The sequence below is a fragment of the Choloepus didactylus genome, chromosome 2 (assembly GCF_015220235.1).
Source record: "Choloepus didactylus isolate mChoDid1 chromosome 2, mChoDid1.pri, whole genome shotgun sequence".
Taxonomy (NCBI): Eukaryota; Metazoa; Chordata; class Mammalia; order Pilosa; family Megalonychidae; genus Choloepus; species Choloepus didactylus.
The window spans coordinates 107,865,568-107,882,356 of record NC_051308.1 but is presented as its reverse complement, the minus strand read 5'-3'; the positions used below and the strand labels follow the sequence as shown (position 1 = coordinate 107,882,356).

General features: G+C 40.6%; 1 protein-coding gene across 1 annotated transcript in view; it reads right to left on the bottom strand.

The window, feature by feature from the left end:
* The window catches only part of LOC119512715 (Fc receptor-like protein 5), a 90,849-nt gene that overhangs the window by 22,321 nt on the left and 51,739 nt on the right, over positions 1-16,789 (bottom strand). Inside the window, exons 13-18 of the mRNA XM_037807545.1 lie at positions 10,875-10,939; positions 8,417-8,437; positions 5,918-6,172; positions 3,857-4,111; positions 3,280-3,564; positions 1,454-1,735 (exon numbers count right to left, since the gene is read on the bottom strand). Coding sequence (XP_037663473.1) covers positions 1,454-1,735; positions 3,280-3,564; positions 3,857-4,111; positions 5,918-6,172; positions 8,417-8,437; positions 10,875-10,939 — 1,163 coding nt within the window. The remainder of the gene's footprint in view (positions 1-1,453; positions 1,736-3,279; positions 3,565-3,856; positions 4,112-5,917; positions 6,173-8,416; positions 8,438-10,874; positions 10,940-16,789) is intronic.

The following is a 16,789-nucleotide window of genomic DNA, read 5'->3' as shown; positions in this document are numbered from 1 at the left end:
CACTTCAGTCATTCTAAGTCTACCTGCCGGTCCCCCATTTTCATTTCTCCCTTCCTGTTATTGGGGTTGGCCTCAGGGCTTTGTCCTTGGCCTTTTTCCTTTATGGATTCCCACAGCCTTTCAGGACACTCTCCTCTGCTCCTACCCCCTTCTTGCACCCAGATTGACGCGCTCTACTCACAGAGGAGAGAAGTGAGTCAGGCACTGGCTAGGATACTTGCTTACTCCACTCCACAGGCTGTTTCCAGGTCAGCCTAGACCTTGGTCTGTCTCCTGACTCCTAGTCCAGTGTCGAATCACATTGTCTCCTTAAGAGGGAGCCTGGAGTTTTCCATGAGTGGAGGAGACAGCACCAAGCAGAGACTCAGGGCTCCACAGAAACTTTTTTCCCCTGACTACAACTACTTTAGCAACTTTGAGAGCCAGTATTGGATACTGGTCAAAGGAGGTGACATGGTCTGGGGTTCCCCTCACCCTCATAGTTACATGTTTGGAGTAATTATGATGTTGCTACCTGTCTCTGATTTGGGGGCTACTGAGAAAAACAGATTGATTGGGAATTCAAGCATCTGGGGATCCTGAGGACAAAAGTCAAGTAATGTTGAACTCTGCAATTTCTCTTTGGGCAGAGATTGCTGATCTGTACAGAATTTGGACCCCAAACGTTTGTCGTGGTCAGACATGTATTTTCCTGTTGATAATTTAAGGAATTCCTCAGTTCCTGAGACTGGTCATAGGAAGGAGCACAGAGCTGCCAGGCAGAGGCTGTGAACCTGCCATGATGCCACATGAGTCAAAGCCTGTGAATTTCTGCAGATGGAGTCTCTATGACTGCTGAGTGAGGAACACACATTCTGAGGCACTCTACAACTTCTGGTGAACACAGCCAGCTCAAACCTATGGAAAGTGGCATCTCAGTGCTGGCTGAGCCCCCAGGCATTGTCTGGGCACAGAAGGTCCTCCCAGAATGCTCTGAGGTCAGAGAGAGGTTGAAGGATTCTTCTCCTTTATAGGGCACTGGGTTCCTTGGGATTTCAGCCTCATGATGAAACTGATACAGGATTGGGGGAGAGGCCCCCTTGGTTTCACAGTGAGGCTCCTCTACACCCTCCACAGTAGCATGGACACCCTGTTGGTCCTGACTTCATTCTCAGGAGAAAATTCACTTAAAGGGAGAAGAATTATGTAAATACAAAGGGTGTGAACTGATGCCAAATCACTGAGCATTTTCTCTAGTCTCTATTTCTAAAGGTTTGCAAAACCTCCCACAGCCCACAGCCTTTTCTATCCCTAATTCCCTCCTGTTTGCCTCTGACTCAGCACCAACTCCCAATAGATCATTCAGAACATGAATTATTGGATATTAAGCTATCAATATCCACCCCACATCCAATATAGCTTGTGATTTTCACCAAGGATCACTATGTGCAGTTTGATATTTGGCAGAACTCACTTTTCACATTGATGGTGACTGCTTTGCTGGAAAGGAAACTGTTGCCGTTACTAGCTTTACAAGAATACTCTCCTGCATCGCTGCTTCTCACCCTGGAGATCTTCAATTCTGCTCCCCGGGAATTCGGAATCTCTTCTTCCTGATGCCACTGTTTTGATCTATACCAGGAGAATGTGATGTGCCCTGGGACTCCATACACTGAGCAGGTGAGGACCAGCTCCTTCCCTTCAAACACCCACTCTAAGTCTGGGCGGGTGTGTATTTGGACATTGGCAGCACCTCCTAAATGAATAAAAATGACATGGGGACTCTTTAGCAGTGGGGTCTCATGGTTGGGAGAAGAATCACAAGATAGGAAAGGCTAAATTTTCTGATCCCACTTGAGAAGTTGGCCGGGCTTGTTCTTGGTGCTGAGTCTCCACTGTGGTCCCTCCCTGGCTGGGGAGGCCCTCTACTCCCTAAGGATCTTGTCCAGCATCTGAGACGAGGAATAAAGCAACCCAGCCCACCCTCCCTTTACTTCCCACTTGTCCCCTGATGGAGCTTGGGACAGTCATTTGAGAGATTATGCCTGGTGCCCAGGGCAGTGTTAGCAGCATTGCTTGGGCTGTGGTGTTGGTGGGGGTGGCAAAGGGGACAGGAAGAGTTGGCAGCAGGGGTGCCTGCCCTGGAGCTATGGGGCTGCTGTGGTTTGTTGGAAATCACAATAAGGAGCATTTTTTAACCACTGTGGTTTATCGGTTAGATGGTTAGATGGTCAGAGAAAGGTTTATCGGAAAGATGGTTAGATGGTTAGATGGTTAGATGGTGAAGAAAGGAGAGTCCACTAAGTGAGGAAATCTGTGATGAAAGTGGCTCACACTCCAGGTGGGTGTGGCTCATGATGCTGATGTTGGCTTAGGGCAGTGCCTTTTTGAGTCATCCTGGTGTCTTGAAGAACAATGGAAGATACTTGAGCTCAGTGGGAGTAGGGCTTGAGGGTGTAGTTTCATCAATTAGGTTGGGGGAGATTTTAAGCTGTAAATTATCATGTTGCATCTGGTGAATAACACCCTCTCCTCCTTCTCTGAATTGTCCTTCCTTAAACTGGCAATTTAAGAAAGACCTATTACCTGTAACTGCAATATAGAAGATTAATAAAATCTAGGCAGCTTAGAAGAAACAGAATTATGGTACATTTTTTCCCCCTAAGAATAGGAGTGAATTTAGGAGGAACGATACTATTTTTATCCTTCTCATTGAGTACCTTTCTAATACTCAAATAGATTTCCTATGAGACAGATCAGATTTTATCATGGAGGTGTTTGGGCATTTGTTGGCAGTCATGCTTGAGAACCCTCACAATTTTAGAGACTTTAGGAATAGCAGTTGTGGGTACAACACCATCCAAGTGACTTCAAGTTGGAAACCAGCTTATTCCCAAAGCTTCTGCCCTTTGGTTTTCTTGTTCTTAAGTGTTCTGCTCCAGGCACCTACCATTCTAGGACTGTGCCCTTCTGGCTCAGCTGGAGAGCCCTGGTTCACTGCCATAGCCCACAGCTTATGCCCACAGTCCTAGTATGGGTTAACCTTTAGAGGGAAAAGAAAATTGTATCTCATGTCATCAAAAGAGAAAATAAACCCTGTCTCTCTTTTCTTGGACTTTTCTGGTTCTAAGCTCTTCTAAGACATCCACAAGAGCTGGGGTCTTTTCTCCAGAACAGCTTCCATTCCCATGGGCAGGAGAAGCACAGTCCACGTGGACTAGAGGCCCAAACTGATAGGCAGCTCTGCCCTGCTCTTTCCAGTCCCGGCCCAGGAAAACCTCGGAACCCACTGACACTCACTCTGTACTTCTACGTGGTATCTTGCGCTCTGTTTCTGGATGTCGGAATTCACTGCCCTTGCATTGCACTGGTAATCTCCTGAGTCTTTCTTCCATAATGCAGTGATTTGAATTTCTGGTGAGCTGCTCCAGCCTGACTTTAGAGGCTGGTCTTCTTTGAAGAAGCTGAACTGGAGTTTGGTGTCTGACCTCTGTGGAGGGAGCTGGGTCTCGCATGTCAGGGTCACTTGGCTCCCCTCTAGGACCCAGGATGGGCTGCCTGTCAGCTGAGGTTGTGGAAACAGATCTAGAGAGAAGGAATACAATAGTTCCCAGAGCAGTGAGGTTTGCAGCTGCTCTGAAGGAAAACAATTCATCCTCAGCACCAGCCAACAGGACATATAGAAGCAGGCAAAGAGGAAAGACATGATTCCCAACATCCTTTAGCCCAAAGCATTGTTGCACTTTCTCTGTTCCTTTTAGGAATGGGTCCTGAGATTCAGTGTTATTCCAGTTTATCTTTTTCTTCCTGTTCTACCTTTTTAACCCCAGGGACCCTCCTTCAGACTAACCCATTTTACAAGATAGTGAAGCCTTACCTTGGACTTGTATTTTAACTGTATTTGAAGAAGCGGAGTTATCACGTTCCTTCAACCCAGTACAGTGATATTGACCATTGTCCTTCAGACCTGCTTGATAAATGTGGAAGTCTGAACCTTCACTAAGTTTCTGCAGGACTTTTCCATTCTTGTAAAGTGTCAGGTTACTTAGTGATGCTTGCTCTTTTGCCCGGCATCTCAGAACCACTTCATCTCCTTCAAACACAGAAGGGGGAGCCTGTAGGATCAGTGAAGCTGTCAGAAACAAGACCAGTTATTTGTTTCATCCCGTGGTTTCTCCCTTCTTTTTATTATCATTCCAAGTAGGTTTCATAGGAATGGGGCCTAAGAAAAGGATTAAAAAAAAAAAAAAAACCCAAACCATTAAGACTATTTCTTTTTTTTCCTGATTTTAAAATGAATGCCTGTTTCCTGAGCAAATTTGGAAAAAAGAAATGTAGATGAAAATCACCTATTATTTCACTACTTGGATTTTGGGTTACATTTTTCCAGTTTTCTGTGTTCATGTATGTGAGAATTTGTGTGTATTTTTTCTGTTTACAGAGTAATATTTATATATTTGGTAAGTCGCTTTTCACTTACTATATTGTGAACACTTTCCTATGTCAGTCTCATACTGAACCTGGTTTTCAATGGCTGCAAAGCTTTCCTTCAATGGCAGTAACATAATTTATTTAATGAGAATACTTTTCTTGGCCATTTAGCATTCTCCATTTTTTTAGGCACATATCTATGAATGTTTCAGTAGATAAATTCTTGGAAGAGGAATTGTGAGAACAAAAAGCATAAGCATTTTAAAATTTTTTTTCTGAAATGTGTTGCCAAATTGCCTGCTGGGTACACTCTTGATTTGGGTTTCATCTGTTTGACTTGAACTTCCTTAAGCCATTGTGGGTCACACTCCAAAGCCAGCAATCTGATCTGATCTCCTTTCCTCTTCAGTCATAGAATTGTTTCAGACTCGAATCTTTAAATAAATTGCTCACTTATCTATTGAACTGTATGAGGACAGACTGGAAATATGATGCTGACCTGATGAAGGATATAGATGGGATAACATTAGTCAACATTTATTAAATTCTTGTCATGTATGACAATGTACTTTGCAAGCATTACTTCATTGAATCAGTTCTGCAGAAAACTCATAATGTTGGCACCATTATGATCTCAATTACATATGCAGAAATTGAGGTTTAGTGGTGCTAGATGACTTGCCCAAGGTCTCTGTGGGTATATGGTGAAGCTGGTATTTGGAGACAGGACACTAGAGCTTGTGCTCCTTGCTACTTGCACTGTTTCCTTGTTTACAAAGTTAAAGAGCGTTATAACTAGGGAGATAATGCTTCACTTTTGAAATAGGTGGTTTTAGAACAAAAAAGGAAGTGCTTCTTCCTCTCTCTGTATGTATATGTGTATGTACATATATAAATGTTTGTATATATATGTGTGTATATATATATGTACATATAAATTCTAATGCTATTTATTATTCCAAGTACATTATACAGGCTTAAAATTATACATAGATTCAGGAATTGTTCAAAGAAATTGCTTCTCAAATTTCCTTTTACCTAAGCACCTTCTAAAAAATACAAATTTCTGGGTCCCATTCCTTGAGTCAATAAATACAGTGGAGTTCTTAGATATCTATATGTTTAAAAAAAAAACACTCAGGTGATTTCTGACTCAAGTTAAAGTTAAGAAACACAAGTCTAGAGACATTTATCTATCAGTAGAAACTGTAGCATTTGTAGGGTTTACCATAACCTTTAGCTACTGTATTTAATTATGTCCTTCCAGGTGCAACTGCCCACTGGACTGAAGGAACCATGAGTTTAATACAGACAACTGTTCAAACTTAAGAGGCTAATTTCTTTCCCTATCTGGTTGTACACAGAGATTTTTTTACTCTCTCTTGCCTGTCTAACCACAGTGTGGCGCAAAACTGGTCACTTACAGGTTGTTGGAAGTGAATGTGCCAGCTAGAAAGATTGACTGAAATGATTGCTAAAGTTGGTTTTCCTTTCACTTCTTTCTCACCTGAAGTAAAGATCAAGTTCACAGGGTTACTGAGGGGCGAGTTCTGGACCTGGCATCTGTACACTCCAGAATCATTGACCTCAAGAGTATTTCCTGGGGTTTCTCTATCAGTGGCCCTATGGTTCTCAGGATCCTTATGGTGCCATTTTGTTTTCTCTGTTGGGTGGTCATGAAATCCATTGCAAGTCAGAAGCACTGTCTCTCCTTGGAAGACTGTGGTCCATGAAGGATGGAGGGAAATCACAGGTACAGTTGCTGAGGAGGAAAGAAAAAAATCTGAGATGGGAGTACCCAGAAGTCCCAGAGCAGAGGTTTGTGTGGGGTAGGCTGGAGTAGCCTAGGTTTGTAGAATCCCTACAAAGGCCACCTGGGAAGGTCACTGCTTGCTCAAGGCTGTGTGTCAGCCAGCAGTGCTCTCCTCACTCGGGGGAGAGTGATTGCTCAGGTGACAGCAATGAGCAAAAAGTTTTCAGGAGGGCAACACCAACCATATTCACTCACTGTCAGGTGTCAATGGGAAAAAATGACTAGTTAATCTGTTATGAAATTGAATCCTAGAGAAAGCCATGCCTTGCCCCTGCCTCTTCACTGTGCTCATGAACTAAACTTCCCAAGGAGTTTTTTAAATGACAATTTTGCATGTTCTCTAAAAAGATAAATCACATTATGATAAGATTTTGGCACTGAGAAAAGCTTGAGAGATTTAACTAGTCCTATATCTTCATTTTAGAGATGGTGATTCAAATGCCCAGAAAAATCAAATCACTTGCACAGTCACACAGCTAATGGTGCCAGAGCAAGGAGTGGACAAGTCATTTGCTGGAAATCAGAGGTGACTTTCAGGATTCAGAAATCCTAAATTCCCAAGACACATGATTTTGGGCAAACAGAGAAGATGCAAAGAAATTCTTGCTCTTCATAACTCCTCAGATTCCCAAGATGCTCCCTAACACAAAGAATGGCAATAAGAGTCAGAACTAAAAAAAGATGTGAAACAGACAATTTGTCTTCTCCCCCAATCTCCCCCTTCTGGTGCAGTTGCTGAGCACTCTGATCCTTTATCCATTTAGTGTCTTCTTTCAAACTCTTTTCCTGGGAAAACTAAACAATGAAACAACATGAAACTAATGAAAACACTTCTCACCTATATTATGGTATCAGTGATGATGAGGTTTAGGTTGAATAACCACTGGAGGGAGGATATCGCTTTGTAAGAGGGGATAAATTTAAAACATCAGTGAATAAATTTCAGATTGTGGAATGTAGTACAGTATTTCTCACACTGGGCCCCAGAGACTCATGCCCATGGTCTGTGGGTCCTAAGAGAATGCTGTTAATTTTGATCATAATGTAAAGATATTATTTTACCACTGTAAAGAAACATTTTTCTCTTCTGCAGGAACAATGAAAATCTTTTCATAAAACGAGAATTTACCCTTTTGAGGCAACATTTCCCAAACTGGAGTCTCTGGCATTAAAGTGTAGTGGTTCATCATGCCTTCAAGTGGTTGAGTCTACAGCCAGACTTGGTTGGACTCAATCCTCCCCAACTACTATTAAACTATGTGACCTAGAGCAAGAAACTCAACCTCTTAGGGTCTCCTCTGTGAAACAAGGATAAAAGCAGTGCTCATCTCAAAAGGTTATTGGGAAGATTAAATGAGTTCATAAATATAAAATGATTAGTTTTTACCACATGGTAATGCTAGCTAGTATTATTATTCTCAGGAATGTGAGAGAGATTTTACACAAGTTTTATGATCATTTGTCTGGTGGAGTGTGCATGGCATTGGAGATGGGAGAACCTTACTCTGCTTCTGGCTCAACCACAAATGATGCAAGTCACTTACCCTAGTGTTTTCTCATCTATGATGTGAGACCTGTACAAGGCAGACTCTAAGTCTAGCATAGCTCCAGAATTCTTTGATTCTTTGAGTTGCTGGCTCTAGTGAGTAGGGAGAGGCAATTGACTGGCCTGGAATGTTTTCCTACTGCTGAAGTCATGTCATCTTGGAGATGGCCTGTTGCATCCTTATCCCAGCCAATCTTGGTGTATGCAAATGGAGTGAAGAAACCTTAATCTGGAGAAGCAGAAATGGCAAAAGCTGGAGAGTGGGGGCATTTTCTGCTCCCTACACATTGCCTGGAGGATTTTACTCCTGACACCATGGAAGATGGAATAATCTTGCTGGATGTTTCCATGATATGATGGCTTCAAAGCAGTTTTCCTGGATTGCTGACTGGAGAGCATCCTATCCTGAGTCCTGCCATGGAAGTGAAGATTTCCTACCTAAGCAGGGTCCATTAGCACAGGAGCAAGTGCAGGGCCTAGCAAAGGTCAGCAGCTGCTTGTGTATTCACCATCTCACTCAGGCAAGCTGTCCTGGACCTTGGGAGATGCCAGCAGACCAGGTGACACTTTCACATCCCTGCTGGTAGCAACTGCAAGTGTTTCATATTTATTAAGGAGACTGAAGTGTGAAAAAAAGGGGAACTCACCCAATTGTTCACTGACAGGAGCTGTAAAAAAAAAAAGAAAGAAAAAAGCCAGAGATGATCACAGAGCAAGGATTCTTTGATAATGCCTGTTTTCCATCCATTTAAAATTTACTTTTTCACTAATAAATTCATTTTTTTCAATTTAAATCATTTATCGAATGCATAGCATATTATACTCTACATTGTGTTTGGTGAAAAGTGATACCTCCTTGCAAGAAGTCAGCTGGCAAGGGAAACAGAAACATGAAGTCAAACATTGTAATTGTAATGCTTAGTAGAAATATGCATGGGGTATTCTGGGGGCAGAAGGGCCACCCAGGCCAGTGTGTGTTTGGTGAAGCGGGTGAGGTGAGCCATGGAATGGACCCAAAGGAGTTGATGCTTGAGATAACTATGAATGAGAACAAAGGAGTGGGCCAGGCAAAGATTAGCATTTGTGTGTAGCAAGAGGTGATGGGAGGGCATTCAATGCAGAAATGGTGTAGAAGTGAGGAAATGGTTTCCAAGAGTTGGGGGGTTTCTGGATGGTAGGGTGTGGTAGGGGAAATAAGATCAGAGAGGTGTGCAAGCACATGGATGCAAGTCATGGGGGGTTGGCAGCTCAGTTTTATTAAGAAAGCACTGGGGAGCCACGGAGGGGGTTCAAGTAGGAGATTGACAAGGCTAGAAATTTGTAATTTGGATGGATCACCTTGGCAGCGGGCAGACCTGAGTGGGACAAGACCCGACACAGAGAGTGGCTAGAAGTCAAGCCAAGAGAAGATGTTAAATTTTATTCAGAGCATTTATCCAAATTATCTTACTTGTTTGCTAACTTGTTTATTGTCTGTTTCCCCTCTCTAGAATGGAAGCTCCGTGAGGGTTGGGATTTCTCTTTTGCTGACCATATATCCCCCCAGGGCCTAGGACAGTGCCTGGCACGCAGAAGATACCGAATAAATGTTTATTGAATAACGAATTAATTGAAGAACTAGGTCAGTGATGGTAGATATAGGATACAGGTTTGAGAATGGGTAATGGGGAGAGAGGAGGCAACATTGACAGGTTTATAAATTGATTAAACATCCCAGATGAGGGAAATATTTGGTTCATTCACTTAGCCGAAATTTTGAAATGCCAAAATATGCCAGTGACTGGGCAAGGCACTGAGAATCCAGAAATGAGAGAGACATTATCCTGTCCACCTGCATGTGATAGAGGAGATAGTCAAATCTAAGTGTTTTATAGAGAATGATGGATCATTCTCCGTGACCTAAATATCTTGACTACCATGGCCTTTGTTTTAAAAGCAGCCAGTGTTTTTCTGTTTTCTATGTGCTAAGCATTGACATCTATTAATTCATTTAATCTTGCCAATAACCCTGTGAAATAAGTTATCCCCATTTTACAGACCAGAAAACTGGTGTGAGTAGTTGTAGGTGGTATAGTAGAGTTTTGAACCCGCTTGACCTCAAAGCCCGTGATCCTGGTCATCACCCTTAACCTGCTGCTCCGTGCTGGTGCCACCACGGAGCTCCCTTTCCCAGCAATAGTTCATGCATGGTCCAGTTGTGGAATTCTTTTCTCTTTCATCGTGCCCCACCCCATCCATTCCCCCTTCAGCTCCCAGTACCCCTCTTTGTTTCATGAAGTCCCTGTCAGTTACTGGCACATAGTTTGCTATCTACCTGCCTTACCTGGGCCGTTATTTAGCTGGGATCTTGTTACATAGCTGGTGACCCTTCTAAAGTGTGAGCGTCCTGAGCACAGAAAAGGTGCCTCCCACATCTGCCCATCATTCTCACACCAAGTTCAGTGCCATGCATAGACATTACCAAACACATATTTGTTGACCAAATAAATAAAGGTATTTAATTCTACTATTTTAAACTTTGGTAAAAATCAGCCAGTTTACATGTACCAATTCATGAGCACTTATGCACACCCACAGGCACAATTAGGATGTCACATCCCTTAGGAACCCCCATCTCCTTAAGCTCTTAATCTGCCAATGCTGCTGTGTTCACATTTGTGTGCAGAAGAACAAGGCATCTTTCAAGTCAGAAATCTTGCCCTCTCCTGCCCAGAACCAGGATCCGGGCTTGCCACACAAGGAAAAAATGCAGAGAGGAAAGCAAACTCTTCTCTAATAAGACAATGCAAACGAACAAATTTAACACATTTCCTAGGCTTCCTAAAGTATTTGTTGAAGAAAAATAGATCAGAGCTTTTGTTTACTATGGTTTCCTTCTCTGCAAGGTGGTAGGTTTATTTTTTTTTTCTCCAGTTTTCACCTTTCCTTAAGCTTCAGGAAAGGAAGCTCTAAGCTGTACAGTAAAGCCTGGACACACAGTCTCCCCAAGTGGGAGACGATCTCTGAACAGGGATTGAGCCCCCAAAAGGCCCAAGCCCACGGCGGGAAGAGAAAAGCCCCTCCACCCCCAGCCCTGCAGGGCCCGTGTTGAGCTGTTCCACTCACCCAAGACCAGCAGGGACAGCCACAGCAGCATGAAGATCTGGCTCAGGTGGGGACCAGAAGAGAACCTTTCTCAGGAATAACAGACAGGGTTTTGATCTTACAGTCACTACGCTGTTCACCCCAGCCCATAGGAGCACCGCCAGTTTGAGAAACTTTTGAAAACAGCAGGACGCATCGGTGAATCAGAAAAAGGAAGTGGGCGTGCCCTTCTTTAACTACTGATCAGATTTTCCTTCCTTATGATCAAAGTGAAAAAAAAGAGATGTTAGGGTTTTTTTTTAAAGCCCATACCTTGACCCCACATTTCTATTGCTGGGAAATTACCTTAATGGCAGTATATGAAGATAGCTGTACAAGAATTCTCATTGCAGCATAATTCATAATTGATGAACTGAAAGCAGCGTGAGAAACTATGGTTTTTGGACTGTTTAAAAATTTCTGATACATCCTTACAATGACATACAATGTAGTCGTTAAAAAGATTGAGGTAAACCTGTTCGTATGAGCAGGATATGGATTCTTGTGGCTGCTGCTCCTGGCATCAGGAAGTAAACGCTGTCTCCCTTGCCCTTGAATCTGGCAGGCCTTCTGACTTGCTTTGACCAATAGAATGCAGCAGAAGTGAAGCTGTGCCAGTTCTGGGCCTAACCCTTCGGAGGCTTGGAAACGTCTGCTCTTGTTACTTTGGAGCCCTGACCTCCCGTGTAAGAAGTCTGACTGCCCAGCTGGAGAGAAAGTCCGCCCAGTTCCTAGATGTTCATTCCAGCCACCTCAGATAAGGCACCAGCTATGTGAGTTAAGGCATCTTGGGTATTCCTGCCCCAGTTGAATTCCGTACTGAATGTAGTCCCAGGAGTGACCTCAACTCACCCGGGTGCCCCGTTGAGCATGGCCAACCCATGGAATTGCTGTTGTTTTAATACAAGAGGTTTTGGTGTCATTTGTTACACAACATAGATAACTGAGATGGACATGTTATATCTTCCTTAAGAATGTTCTTTTTTTTTTATTAGAGAAATTGTGGTTTACAGAAAAATCTTGCATAAAATAAGGAACTACCGTATACCACCTTATTATACATCTTGCATTAGTATGTACATTTGTTACAATTCATGAAAGAATATTTTTTTAATTGTGCTAGTAACTATAGTCCATCATTTACAAAAAGGTTTACTGTATTGTAAAGTCCTATGTACTTTGTGTATTTTTTAAATTTTATTCTGCTAACATATATATAACCTAAAGTTTCTCCTTTTAACCACATTCACATATGTAATTCAGAGCTGATAATTGCATTCACAATTTTGTGCTCCCGTCATCACCATCCATTACCAAAACTTTTCCATCAACCCAAATAGAAACTTCGTGCAATTTAAGCATTAACTTTCTATTCCCTACCCCTACCCCAGCCCCTGCTAACCTATATTCTAGATTTTGACTCTGTGAGTTTGCTCATTCTGATTATATCATATTGGTGAGATCATAAAATATTTGTTCTTTTGTGTCTGGTTTATTTCATTCTATGTGATGTCTTCAAGTTTCATCCATGTTGTCACATGTATCAGAACTTCATTCCATTTTATGGCTGAATAATACTTTATTTATCTATTCATTGATTGATGGACACTTCAGTTACTTCTATCTTTTGCAGTTGTGAATAATGCTGCTATGAACATTGGTGTGCAAATATCTGTTTGAGTTCCTGCTTTCAAATCTTTTGGGGACATACCTACAAATGGGATTGCTGGGTCTTATGGTAGTTCTATACCTAACTTTCCAGAGAACTGCCAAAAAAATATCTTCCACAGCAGCACCACTTTACATTCTCATCAACAATGAACGAGTATTCCTGTTTCTCCGCAAGCTCTCCAATACTTGCAATTTTCTGCTTTTTAGATAGTAGCCATTCTAGTGGGTGTGAGATGGAACCTCATGTGGTTTTGATTTGTGTTTCCCTGATGGCTAATGATGTTGAACATCTTTTCCTGTGCTTTTTGACCATTTGTATATCCTCTTTAGAGAAATATCTATCCAAGTCTTTTGCCCATTTTAAAACAGGCTGTTTGTCTTTTTTATTGTTGAGTTGTAGGAGTTCTTTATATATTCTGGATATTAAACCCTGATGGGATATGTGGTTTCCACATATATTCTCCCAGTGGATAGGTCGTCTTTTCACATTCATGATAAATTTCTTTGATGTGCAAAAGTTTTAATTTTGATGAGGTCCTATTTATCTGTTTCTTTCTTTTGTAGCTTGTGTTTTGGGTGTAAAGTCTAAGAAACCATTGCTTAACACATGATCTTGAAGATGCTTCCCTGTGTTTTCTTCTAGGAGTTTTATAGTCCTAGTTCTTGTATTTTGGTCTTTGATCCATTTTGAGCTAATTTTGTGTATGGTGCAATATAGGAGTCCCTCTTCATTCTTTTGCATATGGTTATCCAGTTCCCCCAGCACTGATTGCTGAAGAGATTATTCTTCCCCTAATTGACTGGACTTGGCAGCCTTGTCAAAAATTGATTGGTCATGGATGTGAGGATCTATTTCTGAACTCTCAGTTTGATTCCATTGGTCTATGTATCTGTCCTTGTACCAGTACCTTGCTACCTTGTTCCAGAGACGGCAGGTACAATATGGTGAAGCATCTCACAGCCTGGGTCTATAGGTGACTGAAACAGAGTGGTTGCCGACTCTTGTTGGACATGTAACTTGAATTAAAAATAAACTTCTATGTTCTGAATTACTCATTTCTTGAGGTTTGTTACCACAGCACAAACTGACTTCTCCTAACAAAAACATAATGCCAGAATAATGATAAATTATTATGTTCTACTGAGACTTACTGGAAATTATTTAAGTATTCTTCATTAAATGTGAATCTGATTTTTGGCCTGAAATAAATGTATAATTATTATCATATTAAGGAAGTCTTCTTCTATTTTTTTTTTTGCCCCAAAACCATTTAAATAACTTCAGAATTATCCATTCTTTGAAAGCTAGAAAAATTTGGCTATGATACTATGTTTATAGGCTTGCTCCTTTGTAACTGTCTAAATTTCTACTGTGATAATTGATCTGCTTTGACTTTCATTCTTCTCCCAGGTCAGTTCTTTCTTTTATGAGTTTAATTAACAGTTCTCCATTTTTCTGTTTTCTAATTTATAAATTTCTGCTTTTCGTAGCCCATTTTGGTTTTTCCTAAATGCTTGACTTGAATATTTTTTGTTTTTTTCTCATTCAGTAACATGAGTGTTTAGGACTAAAATTTTTCCTCTGGGCTTAGCCATATTTCATAAATTATGATACTTATTCTTTTCATTATAGTTATATTCTATAGCTTACAACTTCAGTTTTGATTTCCTCTTTGACGCAGGGAATTTTAAAGAGTTTTTATATATCTAGGTGGTAGGACTTTCCCCCTCTATTTTGCTATTAATAATGACAACTTATTGTTCATTACATTTTAATCCAAAAATATGGCATGTAAAAATATTCAGCTTTTTGGAATTTATTGAGATTTTCTATGTGTTTTAATATGTACTTAAAAAAATATTCCATGGGCCTTTAAAAAGAAGGTGTATTATTTATCTTCAGAATACAGAGTTTTACATATGCAGATTATAGCCAGCTTATTAAATATGTTAAATTGATCTTGCATACCCTCATAAGACTTACATTTGGTTGATTTATGAATTTTAAAACTATATGATCTGATGCATGGAAATACATAGTCAATCTTGGTGCATTTTATCATTATATAGTGACTTTTTGTTTGATTTAACGCTTTTTTCTAGCTTGAATTTGAGTTGTTTGATATTAATGTCATGATTCCTAGTTTGTTTGTTTATTTAGTCTGCCTTTAACCATCATTTTACCTTTAACTATTAGGTCACTTTGTTTCAGAAGTACCTCATATACAATATACATTTGGGTTTTGTTTTTAGATCCCATGTGTCTATTTCTTTTATAGGATTATTTATGACATTTGCATATTAATATGACAAATATGGTTGGTCTTAATTCTATATAATTTCATGCTATAAAACTTTCTTTTCTAGATACCTTATTTTCTTTTACACTATAATCTGTGTTTTTTAAAGGGTGTATTACATTGTTTCTATTTTAAAGGATCATAGTTCGTTTTTAGTTTTCTTAGTGGTTTACCTTGTAACTGCCATTCTTAGAGCACTCTTTCTTGGTTTATCTGACTTTGATACTGGCCACTGATTTCCTGATAAAAAGGGAAGAAATCAGCCTACTTTTATCTCCCTCTACATGTTTTCAAATCTATCCTTCATCATTATGTTTTCAGTCGGTTTTATTCTTTTTCTTTTTCTGATTTTAATATGATTTATTTTCCTCTCCCATCTTTTTTGAGCTTTATTAACTTATCTTCAGTATTCTGTTTCTTTTCATCTTTTTCAACCCTAATGTATCTGTTATTTGAACTCATATCAAAGAGGTGAGTTCTTTCTTTTATTTCTTTGATATCTTGGAAAAGAGACTATCTGACTTTTTTTCTTTTTGGCTCATTGATATTCTTCTTCTTCTGGCTTAGACTCTCTGCCTGCCTTATGCTTTTTTCTCTTGTAGTATATGTGCCTGAATCTCAGGCTAGTGACCTTCTAATTATAGCTCATCTTGAATTAGAGCCATTCTTTCCTGGGTATCGATTCATTGAAGAATAGTTTGGGGGAATGATCAGCAGACAGTGGAGACTTCAGTATCTTACTTCAGAAGTCTCCTCACCATCCTGGCAGTATTCTCCACATTGGGGGTCAGAAGGAGGTCTGCTTGGCTTGGAGTGAAGCCCTGGTATTTCACAAGTTTTCTGCGTGGTGATTTAGCCTGTGCTTTTCTTCCGTCGACAGTGATCACACCTATAAGAGATAATATCACCTGCCATGTCTCCCTGTGTCTGCAGAGTGTTTCCTTCAGCCCTTTAAAGGACTTCTGCAGCTTCTCTACTCCCCAGACCTTGACCTTCACTGTAAGGATTCACTTGTTTGGACCTGGAGGTCTTTGCCACTGGTCTGGAGAACTCACAACTCTTCCAAGAGGTATGGCAAGCTGAATTAGCTGTCAGCTTCTTTCTTCCCTTGATGCAGTTTGGACTTCACTGTGTTTAAAAGCTGTTCTTTGTATTTTTGATTAGGGATGTGGCTTTTCAAACATTTCATTGGAAATGGAGTTTCACTTTTCATTCCTTTTGTCATTTGTGGTTGGTTTCAGAAAGTAAAATGTGGTAGAAATGCTTTTATTCTGAATTGAAAGAGAGCCTTATCCTAATAATAGCTACCATATATTGAATGCTTACTACAACACAGCATCACACCAGGTATTTTATAAATATTATCTTATTTAATCTTTGCATCAACACTCAGGCAGTATTCTGTCAAGCAGGTGTATTATCCTCATCTTGTAGGTGAGGAAAAAAGAGTTTTGAAGAGATTAAGTATTTTGCCAAAAGACCCACAGATAATATAGGTGGTGGAGCCAGGACTGGAACCCAGATCCATCTGAGCATTAGCTTAACAAGTTTTGATAATGAGATTCAGTAGTCACAGACGTGTAAACAGGCATCTAGGTGCGGCACAGTCCAAAGCTGGCTAAAGCAGTGGTAGACACCATGGTTAATAATTAAGAGCCTATTTCTGAGTCCCTGGTGGCAGAAAATGGAAACTTGGTGTTCTTGTTTCTAAATGAACAGTGAACTCCTTTCAACACTTGCAGTTCAAAGCCTGAGATTTTTGGAGGACAAGGGAAGGGACATATTTGAATTAGGGAGTAGGGAACTGATCACAGGAATCTCATGATCATTGGGTGGGCCGGGGTAACTCTTGGGGCTCTGTCAATATGAAAACAGATCCCCTCAGTAGCGCTCAGAGTGACAAGGAGAATTTTGTAGGCTGAACAG